We start from the raw sequence: 11,682 nt of genomic DNA, 5'->3' as shown, positions 1-11,682 counted from the left end.
CTATCGCGGAGAAGGATTGGGCACAAGTCTACTGAAAACGAAGAGATTCAGAATATTAGTGAATCTCTACATGTCCTGTTATCCGGGATGTCATCTTATCCGGGATGTCATCTCAGCCGGGATGTCATATTATCCGGGATGTCAAACCTTTAAAGTTAATATCGATTCGTATCGCGTGACATGGATCCAGACCGACTTGCTCCTCTAAATCTTCTCTTGAAGGTCAGATTGCATTCATTTTACACCTTGCCGTGATATTGAGTGCTTATAAATTTATGAAAGGCGAAAACGAAAGTACTTGTTGTGGGACTCTTTCAGGAAGCGTTTAGATATCGCAGCAGATCTGGTTGGTTGTTATAGTTTTGGTTATTGAGAGCAGTATGCCTAACGCTTGTTGACTGCAGCTTACCCTGATGCTGCGATTGATTCCACTGCTGAGTCTCTAGGCGTGGAGAGAGCTCATGTTGTTGAGGTTTGCTTGCTCTGTAGTTAATATATTAATATATAATCGATTTAATTATGGACTTGCGTTAATTAATACATGTGCTGTCTTTTTTATGCAGCTGTATAAGGCTATAGCTCTTGTGATAAATACATGTCTGTATGAAGGATTTTCTGAACCTGAAACATTGGCAGCCATGTTTCCAGGTACTCATTTGCCTTGAATGATAATTATTAATTAATGATGGTGGTAGTGGTGGTATGTGGGAACACACACACACACACACACACACACACACACACGCACGCACTCACACACACACACACACACACACACACACACACACAAGTAACTGGCATTGTACCTGTAGAATCATTTCACAAAAATCTGAAGGAGCTCATTGTGAAAATAATTGTCGAAAACTTGGACAGTTGGAGACAGTCAGTAGCAGGCAGCCAAGGTAATATGATGATTATGGTTACGCTACAAGTTTCATTCTAATACTTACACTTATGCCACTTTAGTATCTCTTCCAAGGTTGCAAGATTTCGATTGGCGAATTGACATCAAATCATCGGCTAACTCGATGGCTAGAATGTCGGTCCCCACATGCATTGTGCAGATGCAAGTAAAGAGTCAAACATAAAATTATGTCTAAATGCCATTGGCTGTACATTTATAAATATTTCTTATTCAAGGTTCAAGAAACACCGAGAGATGTGGAAACAATGGCTTCTAGAAAGAATGTCAATATTGAGTTTACTAAGGAGACTTTAGAGACTATGTTGGATGGACTAGGAAAAATAAGAGACCAATTGTCATCGGTTGCTGCACGTCAGTCGTAGCTCATGTCAGGGAGTTTGGGTCTAAAAACACTGGGTTGTGTCTGAAATGAATCATTGGGCTTACTGTATGTCTTGATTTGACTTCAGATTCAAAATTATACAGAAATTAAGTATCCAAACATTTAGTGTTCACAGCAATTCTTGTTTGCTGGACTGTGTAATACGTGACAATGCAAGTTTGACACGTGGTCAGACACGTGTTGTAGAGTTATGCGTAGATATGCTGAGTCTGGTTACACACACACACACACACACACACACACACACACACACACACACACACACACACACACACGCTTGACACATTGACACACACTCACGCACACACAAGTGGTCGGAACTTCGAGGTTTTTAAGTTAACGTGCGTTAGAAGCCAGTAATGGCTGAAGGTACACCAAGTCCGAAGAGAGCACGAAACGACGCCAATGTTAGGAATGACAGTGATAGTGGAGAGGACGCGATTGGTCCTATGCCAGCATCTAAAGAGAATTTAGAAGTCAAGAATTCGAAACGAAGAGGTTTTTGTTTGTGACGTTGAGCAGCACGTAGTTCTGGTGCTCATTGTCTGGCTGCCTGTTTGCATCTTTGTCTGTTTGTATTTCTTTGCCTGTCTTTGTCTGTCTATCTGTTTGTCTGTCTGTCTGTCTGTCAAATAACATTTATTTCAAACATACATCTATAATACAATGCTAGCAAGGTAACTATATGAAGTTCTGTAACTACGAGAGTTTACTGTCTGTCTGTCTGTCTGCCCGTCTGTCTCTCATGATCATATATTTCTTAGATCAAACCAATGCACATTTCTGCACTAAAATTAAAAAGCTACAACTAAAATGAAATGTCTATAAATCACTAGTGCAAGAAAGCTAATGTGGGAAGACCTGAGTGCTGAGAGTCATGGGCTTCTTAGGTCCACCACATAGTCCGGACAGTTTCTTTAAGATCACTTGTGCATTGCGTCTTTGTGGCTGGATGGAAAACCGTTTTCTCCAATAGTCCAAAAATTCTGGAGCTTTTGGTCTTCCGGTTTCATCTGATGATTGGTTGGATATTTTTTCAAGAACTTCCTTTCTTGCTCTCCTCATGTACCGAAGTGCTCGAGAACTAATGGGATGACGTTGGATTTTGAGCCTCCAGGCAGCTTGAGCCGGTCATATTTAGCCTTCTTTCTGGCTTCCCTTAGAGATGCCGCAGCTCCAATCTTTTCAGCAGAGCTAGGATAAGTTTCCGAGCTCCATGGGTGCTCCAAGGAGATGTCAAGGTCAATGTTAGATCCTAGGTTGACATCAAACATGACAATGTCAGGCCTGCATTCGGAATCGACATATCTGTTCTGAAGTTCACGGCGGTGGTGAATGCTAAGGCTCCTTAGGCAAAAACACCTGCAATAGACTCATGTGACCAGACAAGCCCTCCTCCTGTGTTGCAGGTGAGGAGATGGTGTCCACTTTCGTCTAATGTTGCACCACAGTTGCAGGCTTCTAACCTGTCTGACAGATGAATAGGAAGACCAAGCCTCACAAGAGACGCAAGTGAAATCGCAGGGTTGGAGTGCGAAACCTTGTGATGCTGGAGATGCATCTAGCCAAGCATTGGCTCTTTTCCCTTGAAGGGAAAGCAACCTCGAGGTATCTTTAGTAGTGGGTGAATATTCAATCAAGTCACGTGACTGGAAGCTGTACAGTTCATGTGACAGCCTGTGCTGAAGTTTCTTGGGCCTTGTTAGGTAGTCAGATAGGACCTTGTCAGGGGGCAAGGACTTCACAAGAGACTCGCCAATCAAGCCAGAGGGTCGTTGAATTAGGTTGTTGACGATGGAAATCAGCGCTGGAAAACGAAGTAGAAGCTCAACAACTGAATGGATTCACTATGCCACAAAAGCAGGACATGATGTAGTGGAGAGAGACAGCATGCCAAAAGCTCCCAGGCGTACTGGTAGAGATACTTGTTTCCAAGGTAGGTCTGCACTGTCATGACCCAGAATAAGAGAGAAAGTTTTCCATGTCAAAGAGTCATGGAAGGAAGCAGCTTGTGCCAAGATGCTGGGACGTACTGTTTGAGCCAGGTGATCAAGCCTTGGGACATGACACTGTCAAAGGATCAATGTTGCACTCTGCAGTTCGTCCAACTTTGTGAGTTGGTCACATAGTAAAGAACCAGGCTGAGTGACTTGTAAGCATGATGATTCAACAAGGAGGCAGAAACAATTGGTGTCCCAAGGAACATTGAACCTTTACAATTCACAGGTACATCTATGCCAGAGGCATTAGCGACACTTGAACGACCGAAAATCTCACATTTGGTATCAGAAACGATCAGGTTGATGGAACAGAACATCCTCTTCAGAGCTTGGAAGTCTCAATGGTTTCGTCAGGACCCAAGAGAAACACATCATCCAGGTAGGCAAGAATGGTAACTCTTGAGAATTCCTTTTGGAGGTTTCTCAGGTTTATATGAATAGCTGCTGCAAACAGAGCTGGACCCAAAGGGTCGCCTTCATGCCTTCTTCAAAAGAAATTGTGGCAGGTGTGGCACCTTCCATGTAGAACAATGAACTGAATCCTCCATACATCTGGAAAGGGTGGTTGTATAGCTCTGGAAAGGACTGTTGTATCTCTCGAAGTAAATGCTGTCTGCTGATCAAGTTGACAGCATTTTTCACGTCAGATTTTGAAACAATCCATTGTGGATCATTCTCTAAAGCCAGTTCAATATGATGAACAATCAGATCAGAACTGTTCTCTGTAGAGACTCCATGCTGGATAGGATAAAAGAAGTTAGCAAAATAAGCTTTCATTTGAACACAAAGAGCTCTGGCAGTGAGGCGACGAATACATTCGCCGATTGCTGTAGGTTGGACGTCATCATTTGGTTTGGGAATAGCAATCAACCTGGAGGAAGAAAGCAATTTAGTAGCTACTTCAGGCAATATATCTTGAGCAATAGCAGAACAGACAAAGAATAAGCAATCAGCAGTTATATCACTCTCAAGCAAGGCTTTCAGGTGCTTAAACCGCCTACCTGACGGGCCTGTACCTGATCCACAAGGTGATTTTCTGATGATGTAAAAAAGAATGGATCTAGTTAGGCTGATAGGCTTGTGATGAGGTGCCTGTCTGTCTGTCTGTCTGTCTGTCTGTCTGTCTGCCTTCCTGCCTGTAATATATATATATATATATATATATATATATATATATATATATATATATATATATATATATATTCTCTTAAATCAAAGCTATTACATGTTTGTCTGTCTTTCTTTGTCTGTCTTTTTTGCGTCTCTGTCTGTCTGTCTGTCTGTCTGTCTGTCTATCTGTCTGTCTGCCTGCCTGCCTGCCTGTCTGTCTGTCTGTTTGTCTGTCTGTCTGTCTCTATATTTCATACATATGAACTATTACAAGCTATAGATACGAAAGTCCGTTATATATCAATTAGACCCACACGTTATATATCAATCTGTCTGTCTGTCTGTCTGTCTGTAAATCAAGCTTCTCATATTCATGACCAACTATCAAGAGACACATTCGTGTCAATACTGGGGTTGAGCACACTTGATGAGTTGGCATTGAAACAAGCATCTCTTACGATCAAATTGGGAGGTTTTGGCATTACAACCTTGATGCAAATCTCCACTGCTGCCTTTGTGGGACCATGGTGTAATTCACTATGCAAAATTCCTCAAAGATTTCCATCTAGAGCAGATCTATGTGACAATCTAATCAACTATCAACTATGCTAGTCCACGTCCTTTCTATTAGCATCTCTGTGAGGCAGTTGCAAGCCTTTCTGCCACTGTAGGATCATATGGAGAGGCACTCACACCTCAGACTTTGTCTGGACTTATGGCAAATCCAGTAAAACTTCAAAATCACCTAAGCTCTGATATCGCTGAAGAGAGCGCTACAACGTATTATGCAAACTTCTGTCAAGCATGCTGCAAGGATAAGGTCATGTCAGGGATGTGGAGCTGGTTCATGGCTTCAAGTTATCCCTTCAGCACCAAAATTTGTTATTAAATCTGTAGAATTTCAGTTGACAGCATTTTTTAGACTTGGCATTCCTTTACCTTTTCCTCAAGTTGTTACCAAGTGTGACTGTGGCGCAAGTATTGATGAACATGGTTACCATCTATTAACCTGCAAGTTTGGCGGGGGCCCAGTGTGGCAACATAATACAATCGTTTCAACTTGGGCTAAATGTTTAGATGAATTAAAAATTCCTCATCAAGTTGAGTCTAGAAATAAATATAGATATTTCAATGGCTCGCCCACATTCTTGTGACACCCTACAATCAGCTGCCAAAAAATCAGACTACACAGTGGAGATGCGAGAACAGAGAAAGATGGCAAAATATGGTCAACAACAATCCATATCAGAGTTCACCACACCATGTATCCCATTGGTTTTCGAGCACTTCAGCTTTTGGGGCCCTATGGCTGAAGAATATTTATTTAAGTAAGATCTCCAAGAAGTCAAAAGATGAACATGGAAGGAACAATGAACCAGACTTTCAAGATAGATGGAGGAAGCAACTGTCTGTAGTTGTACAGTCTTGCAACTCTCGAGTGATTTTTAAGAAGTTGTCGAAGTTGTCTAAGTGCAACTTCGATGACTTTACATATGATAGAGACATTCAACATTTTGTCCATTGACTGTTATTGTTTTGCATAAAGTTAGCGCTTGTTATTGGTAGAGTAAACGTTCAAATAGAACAATCTGTCTGTCTGTCTATCTGTCTGTTTGTCTGTTTGTCAGTACAGATATTTTTATAGCTGAAAGCTAATACACACAATTCAACAATACTAAGTCTGTAACTTTTACTTAATTACTATAAATATGCCTGGCTTGAACAGAAAATTAGAACAGAACGCTGTTTCATGATGTTTCTAGATGAGCTTACAGTATCCGATCTAATGCACTGTATGAGTGACTTGATTGCAATTATTTCAATTTGTGTTGTTGTGGTCAGTTCTAGAGTTTGAGAAAGTCTACTTAGAATCTGTGCCAACGGCAAACATGTATGAAAGGAGTTACATGCATAGAGATGTCGTGTCTCACATCAAAGTCACTAAGTGAGCGAGTTGTCATTGTTTACAAGTAGATAATGCAACTGAAAGCATTTTGCTTCAGACTGGTAATGGTCAATCTGTATGTCTTGTCATGCTTTTGTTGCAGTGTTCTTGTTGTACTTATCTGTTTAGTACGGTACAACTGTACTTTTGTATTCTATTATCATGCGCTAGGGTACAGTAACACTGTATTGGTCCCCCTGTGACATGTGGTCACGTGACATGCATCTCGACGACTCACTCCGCCTCCTGTGTAACACGTGACCAAATAAATAATGAAACTTATTTAGTATCCACGTCAGGATTTTGCTCTGACATAACAAACATATGAGGTTTTTTCAAATCATGCTCAATGTCATTTCGCTGCATTCTCATCTGCATTCCAACCAGTATGTTGATCACGCCCTCATTAATGGTTTTTGCTTGTGGAGTCATTATGTTTATTTTGTTTTTTCACTGTTTGTTCATCAGTCTGTTTGTATTAATTAATTGTACGTTTTAGTTTGTCTGCAAACCGTTGTGTGTATCTTTGTTTGTTAGCTGTAGTCACTGATGTAATGTTGTGTCATACTTCTAGGACTGACTTTATTATCACAGCTAGCGTTGATGGACATGTGAAGTTCTGGAAGAAGCAAGAAGAAGGAATTGAATTTGTGAAGCATTTCCGAGCTCACTTAGGTATAGTTACTAAATAGTACAAGTTGGTGCAGAATACAGTGCATTGACGTTATCTAGGAACTATCGAGTGTGTGTCAGTTAGTGTTGATGGTTTACTCATGTGTACCATATCGAGTGACAAATCACTGAAAGTGTTTGATGTGATCAATTTTGGTGAGCTCATTAGTATTGTATAGTTCTGACTACTGGAGCTGGGATGCTACTACTATATAATTAGTATCTCTGTCACTGGCTGCACTTATTGACATGTGTACACGTGCTCAGTTTGCTAAAATCAGTAAATTTTTATACTTGAACTTTGTTAGTTGGAAAGAGTTAGGTTTACCGCAAAATATGTTTGTACTAATAGTCTATTGCTCGTTCAGGTTGTTGTTAGTAAGCTCATTAGATGTAACCTGTCAAATGCTTTGATATAGACATGATCACGATGATCAAGCTGGGTTATATCCCTGGCTGTTGTGAGTGGATTTATCCTCCCGGAGCAGCAGTGGCTGCAGTGGCTGTGTGAGTTGAGTGATTGTAGATTAGGGGCTCGACGGTAGCTGTCATGTATTGTTATAGGTCTCTGAAAGAGGAATCCACAGTTCATGTTTATGATGGGAGGGGAGACAGTCAGCCATTGCATGTATTCGCTACTCTTCACAGCAAGCCGTGTACTTTTATTAAGGTGAGACTGCTACTAATTATTGATATGTCTTACATGCATATGTAGATACATACGTTGATACAGTTCAACTGTGGATTAACTGTGCAACTACAGTCAGTAGCTACGTTTAGTTGGGCTCTTTTGTCACGCCACACAAATAAATGTTACTAGTTGAACAAAAATGAGGAGACATCCTGACATAGACACACGTGTTGAAGCAATGATCATTATTTGTAGAGAGAGTGTGGTCTTCTCATTCTGATGACTTTCTTCTCGATCAAATTATGTAGGAAGAAACAGTTAAGATATAGAAGACCAGAAGCTTTGCTGTAGACGACAGTTTACTGTCAGTAAAAATTCATGATGACACCATGTGCATGCATTTTTGCCATTCCTCTAGACCTTGTACCTCAATGCTATTGGGCTAGAGTACAGTACCAGTGATAAAGCTCATACTGTGTGGCATGGGATGAGTACATCTCTTGCATTTTTGGCTCATATTGTAGAAAAAGAAAGCACTACAATTGTAGTGATGGTTTCATTGTGAAAGTTTGACAATGATGTTTTTTGGCAGTATAATCACGTGTTTGACACTGTTGTATCTGGAGACACGAACTATATGATTGAGTATTGGGCAGGTCCTACAGGAGACTACACGTTTCCCAGTGGAGTTGATTTCGAATTTAAAACTGACACAGACTTGTATGAATTTGCTAAGGTGACATTTTTGTGCTAAATAATATATTCTATATTTTTACTTATCTGTTTTATTACCATTGTTATAGAATAAAGCTATTCCATTTATGTTGTCATTTTCACCTGATGGCAAGCAGTTTGTTGTAATGGCATCAGACAGGAAGGTATAGAGTACAGTTGGTAGGATCTGTAGCTGGACATCATGTAATTATGTTTATTTGAGAATCCAGGTACGCGTCTTTCGGTTTTTAACAGGAAAATTGTACAGAGTATTTGATGAGATGCTCTCTGTTTACAGTGAAACACAAAAGGTGTCTGTTTTGTGTATGTCACATAACGTGTTTGATACTTATGTATACACTTACTTCTAAACCATAATTAATTAACAAGTTATATAATTATGTATATCTCAGTTAGCAAACATGTTTGTGTGTCTGTTTGTTATGTGTGCACGTGTGTGTGTGTGTGTGTGTGTGTGTGTGTGTGTGCGTGTGTGTGTGTGTGTGTGTGTGTGTGTGTGTGTGTTCGTGTGCATATGTAATTTCTTTACAGTCATCAATGAAAATGTTTAGTTGTAGGATTTTATGTTGCTGGTCTTACAGTGTATTTATTAGGCAAATGCTCATCTCCCTCAAATGGATTTCTCTCGCCGCATGGCACAGGAAAAAGATCTTGACAAGAATGTAACTGAAGGACTAAAGTTTGTCAACGCAGGTAACAGCAGCATGCTGCCTATTCTCAATGATCTCTCAACATGTGTGTTGTTATTAGTGTTTGATGAAAGTGGTAATTTTATATTATATCCGACCATGCTAGGAATTAAAGGTTGAGATGAAATGATATCTGATTGTGGACTGGTCATGTTTATTGCTGCTGTCTGTTGTGTTCTTGAATACAGTTGTGAATGTGTACACATGCAAGTGCATTAGAATGTTGGCCAAGGTATGGTTACTGTTGAAATGGTAACAGATGTCTTCTTTGTTACTGCAGATGCACTCTTACTCACATGAAATTTATTTACAAATTTTATATGCATCTAGTTTATGTAATGTCTGTGTGAAGAGTACTGTTGTAATCTTATAAGTTGCATGCTGCAAGGGTGTTATGATTACTATAATCTTAGACACTGAAAAGAAGTGTGTGTGTGTGTGTGTGTGTGTGTGTGTGTGTGTGTGTGTGTGTGTGTGTGTGTGTGTGTGTGTGTGTGTGTGTGTGTGTGTGTGTGTGAAGTAGATTGAACTTTGAGTTATTATTGTACTACAGATTGGAGTTTCCAGCTTTCTAATAGTTAGCTATCATAGTTCAAAAAGACTTATTAGCAAATGCATCGTAGCTCACTAAATTTCTACAACAGTAATTGACATTTAGTGAGCTAAGATGCATTTGCTAATAAGTAGATTACAGTATTAGTCATGCATTGTTTGCATATCTGTAATACCAATGGGTAGTTGGTACTCTGCGACTGTATGAACTTGTGTTGTTAGGAAGAGACAATACGCTTTCTTCAATTAGCATTGTATCAAGGAAGAAGTGCAAAAACAGTGGCAACGCTAACTTTAGTAACAATGTCCAGTGATCCCGTAATCTTTTGATTTGTGACTTCTGCACATACATGTATATGTAGGAAATGCAAGTTTCTGATAACCCTGGTCTTCAGCTGGCACATCCTGATCCAACACTCTTCTGTACTGCTTTGAAAAAGAATCGTTTCTATTTATTGACTCAGAGAGAACCGGAGGAAAATAACAAAACGTGACTTTTGCTAATAACGTTGCTATAACTCACTGCTATGAACAGGATGGTTTGGTGTTTCAGTGGCGAGAATGAACGAGACGTGTTTAATGAGAAACCGTCCAAGGAAGAGCAAATGGCAGCTACTCAAGCATCCACTGAGAGGCGTGTTGGTGACTCAGTTGTAATACACACAACTATGGGAGACATTCATATACGACTATTTCCGAAAGAGTAAGACCAGCTCACTGCATCGGTTAATTGTGTATAATGCAGGACACTTTGCTTGCACTAGATGTCCAAAGACAGTGGAAAACTTTTGTGTTCACAGTCGGAATGGTTACTATAATGGTCATATGTTTCATCGAATTATTAAAGGATTTATGATTCAAACAGGCGATCCCCTTGGTAATCTATATACAGTGTGTATGTATGGTGTGTCTGATCATATCGAGAAATATTTGTTTGTAGCTAATGGCACTGGAGGGGAATCAATTTGGTCGGGTGAATTCGAGGATGAGTTTGACAGAAATCTCAGACACGATCGTCCATACACAGTGAGTATGGCTAATGCGGGACCAAACACAAACGGCTCACAGTTTTTCATCACAGTGTGTCCGACTGTAAGTGACTAACTGCTATGGTCATTATTAGATGTCATTAGTGGTTGTTTTGTAGCCGTGGCTAGACAATAAGCACACAGTGTTTGGTCGAGTAACAAAGGGCATGGAAGTAGTGCACACCATTAGTCAAGTGAAGACGAACCCTCGCAATGACAAGCCATTTGAAGACGTGAAAATAGTCAGTATCATAGTCAAATGATGCCAGAGGCTCCAATATACCAATGGACCTTGCAATATCACTAACAGCATATGTGCAATGTATACACAAGCAATCGTAGGGATTTTCTTATCTAACAATTTTAGTACAAGGCAGCAATGTATTCCAATGTACACGCCTGAATCTACTCGTAATAGACACCGTAAACTTGTCCTGTAGCGAAAAGCGACCCGTTCTTGAAGCTGTACTCTGCAAACGTATCGAATTCCGGGTTCCAGAGACACTGACTGGCCACTCTCACAGTCTGTCCATTAATCTGCCCGATGTGAACTAGACAGACAATCTTGTAGCGCGGGATACTTAACTCTTTCACTCGCATCTTGATCATTTCAGCGAGCGTTTTAGTATGCTGACGACAGCTGTTTTGGTCGTATTTTTCGTCTTTTAAGTGAGAATTGATGACGTCACTGATGATGCGTCGGACTTCGACGTATGGGAATGGCCTGTCGGGCGTCATCTTGTACGTGTTCTCGTAATTCACCCGTTTTCGCTTGTCCTTTGGTCGAATTCCTGGAGAATCGGCCATCTCGACTCTGCTAGTGCTGACGAGTCCCTGTTTTCTGAACGAGTTGGCGAAGGAGAACACAGCCGAGGTTTGAGATTGCACAATTTGACGTCGAAGCTCGGTAGCCGTCGGTACCTCCAGCCTGACTTCCGTAAGCTGCTCTCGCCCCTGTGCCATTTTCTAGTGTGCGAAGAGAGCTGTCGTGCTGATGGTGGGTCACGTGAGGG

General features: G+C 40.6%; 3 protein-coding genes across 3 annotated transcripts; 2 read left to right on the top strand and 1 right to left on the bottom strand.

The window, feature by feature from the left end:
- The first annotated feature begins 109 nt into the window (after window positions 1–109).
- On the top strand, window positions 110–1,406 carry LOC134185941 (COMM domain-containing protein 9-like). Its single transcript, XM_062653832.1, has 7 exons — window positions 110–222; window positions 283–346; window positions 405–472; window positions 564–648; window positions 813–902; window positions 967–1,070; window positions 1,141–1,406. The coding sequence occupies exons 1-7, from the start codon at window positions 181–183 to the stop codon at window positions 1,285–1,287; spliced, it is 600 nt and encodes a 199-aa protein (XP_062509816.1). The 5' UTR covers window positions 110–180; the 3' UTR covers window positions 1,288–1,406.
- Window positions 1,407–1,666: 260 nt separating this feature from the next.
- LOC134185552 (peptidylprolyl isomerase domain and WD repeat-containing protein 1-like) lies at window positions 1,667–11,101 on the top strand. Its single transcript, XM_062653364.1, has 18 exons — window positions 1,667–1,805; window positions 6,260–6,362; window positions 6,937–7,037; window positions 7,095–7,190; window positions 7,454–7,541; window positions 7,599–7,704; window positions 8,258–8,401; window positions 8,469–8,543; window positions 8,610–8,690; window positions 8,994–9,093; window positions 9,151–9,204; window positions 9,278–9,321; window positions 9,864–9,938; window positions 10,004–10,131; window positions 10,195–10,344; window positions 10,406–10,518; window positions 10,582–10,733; window positions 10,789–11,101. The coding sequence occupies exons 1-18, from the start codon at window positions 1,667–1,669 to the stop codon at window positions 10,930–10,932; spliced, it is 1,893 nt and encodes a 630-aa protein (XP_062509348.1). The 3' UTR covers window positions 10,933–11,101.
- On the bottom strand, window positions 11,071–11,635 carry LOC134185554 (dynein light chain Tctex-type 5-B-like). Its single transcript, XM_062653366.1, has one exon. It carries the CDS (start codon window positions 11,630–11,632, stop codon window positions 11,075–11,077), a length of 558 nt encoding a protein of 185 aa, XP_062509350.1. The 5' UTR covers window positions 11,633–11,635; the 3' UTR covers window positions 11,071–11,074.
- Between the last annotated feature and the right edge of the window lie 47 nt (window positions 11,636–11,682).

Source organism: Corticium candelabrum, chromosome 10 (genome assembly GCF_963422355.1).
Source record: "Corticium candelabrum chromosome 10, ooCorCand1.1, whole genome shotgun sequence".
Taxonomy (NCBI): domain Eukaryota; kingdom Metazoa; phylum Porifera; class Homoscleromorpha; order Homosclerophorida; family Plakinidae; genus Corticium; species Corticium candelabrum.
Note: the sequence above shows the minus strand (reverse complement) of the source record. Positions and strands in the feature narration are given on the sequence as shown.

Coding starts and splice junctions, on each gene's coding strand:
- LOC134185552 (XM_062653364.1), top strand. CDS start 1,667: ATGGCTGAAGGTACACCAAGTCCGAAGAGAGCACGAAACGACGCCAAT. Junction 7,038..7,094: donor GCATTTCCGAGCTCACTTAG/GTATAGTTACTA, acceptor GACGTTATCTAG/GAACTATCGAGTGTGTGTCA. Junction 9,939..10,003: donor CAGTGGCAACGCTAACTTTA/GTAACAATGTCC, acceptor ATGTATATGTAG/GAAATGCAAGTTTCTGATAA.
- LOC134185941 (XM_062653832.1), top strand. CDS start 181: ATGGATCCAGACCGACTTGCTCCTCTAAATCTTCTCTTGAAG. Junction 649..812: donor ATTGGCAGCCATGTTTCCAG/GTACTCATTTGC, acceptor TTGTACCTGTAG/AATCATTTCACAAAAATCTG. Junction 903..966: donor GTCAGTAGCAGGCAGCCAAG/GTAATATGATGA, acceptor ATGCCACTTTAG/TATCTCTTCCAAGGTTGCAA.
- LOC134185554 (XM_062653366.1), bottom strand. CDS start 11,632: ATGGCACAGGGGCGAGAGCAGCTTACGGAAGTCAGGCTGGAGGTACCG.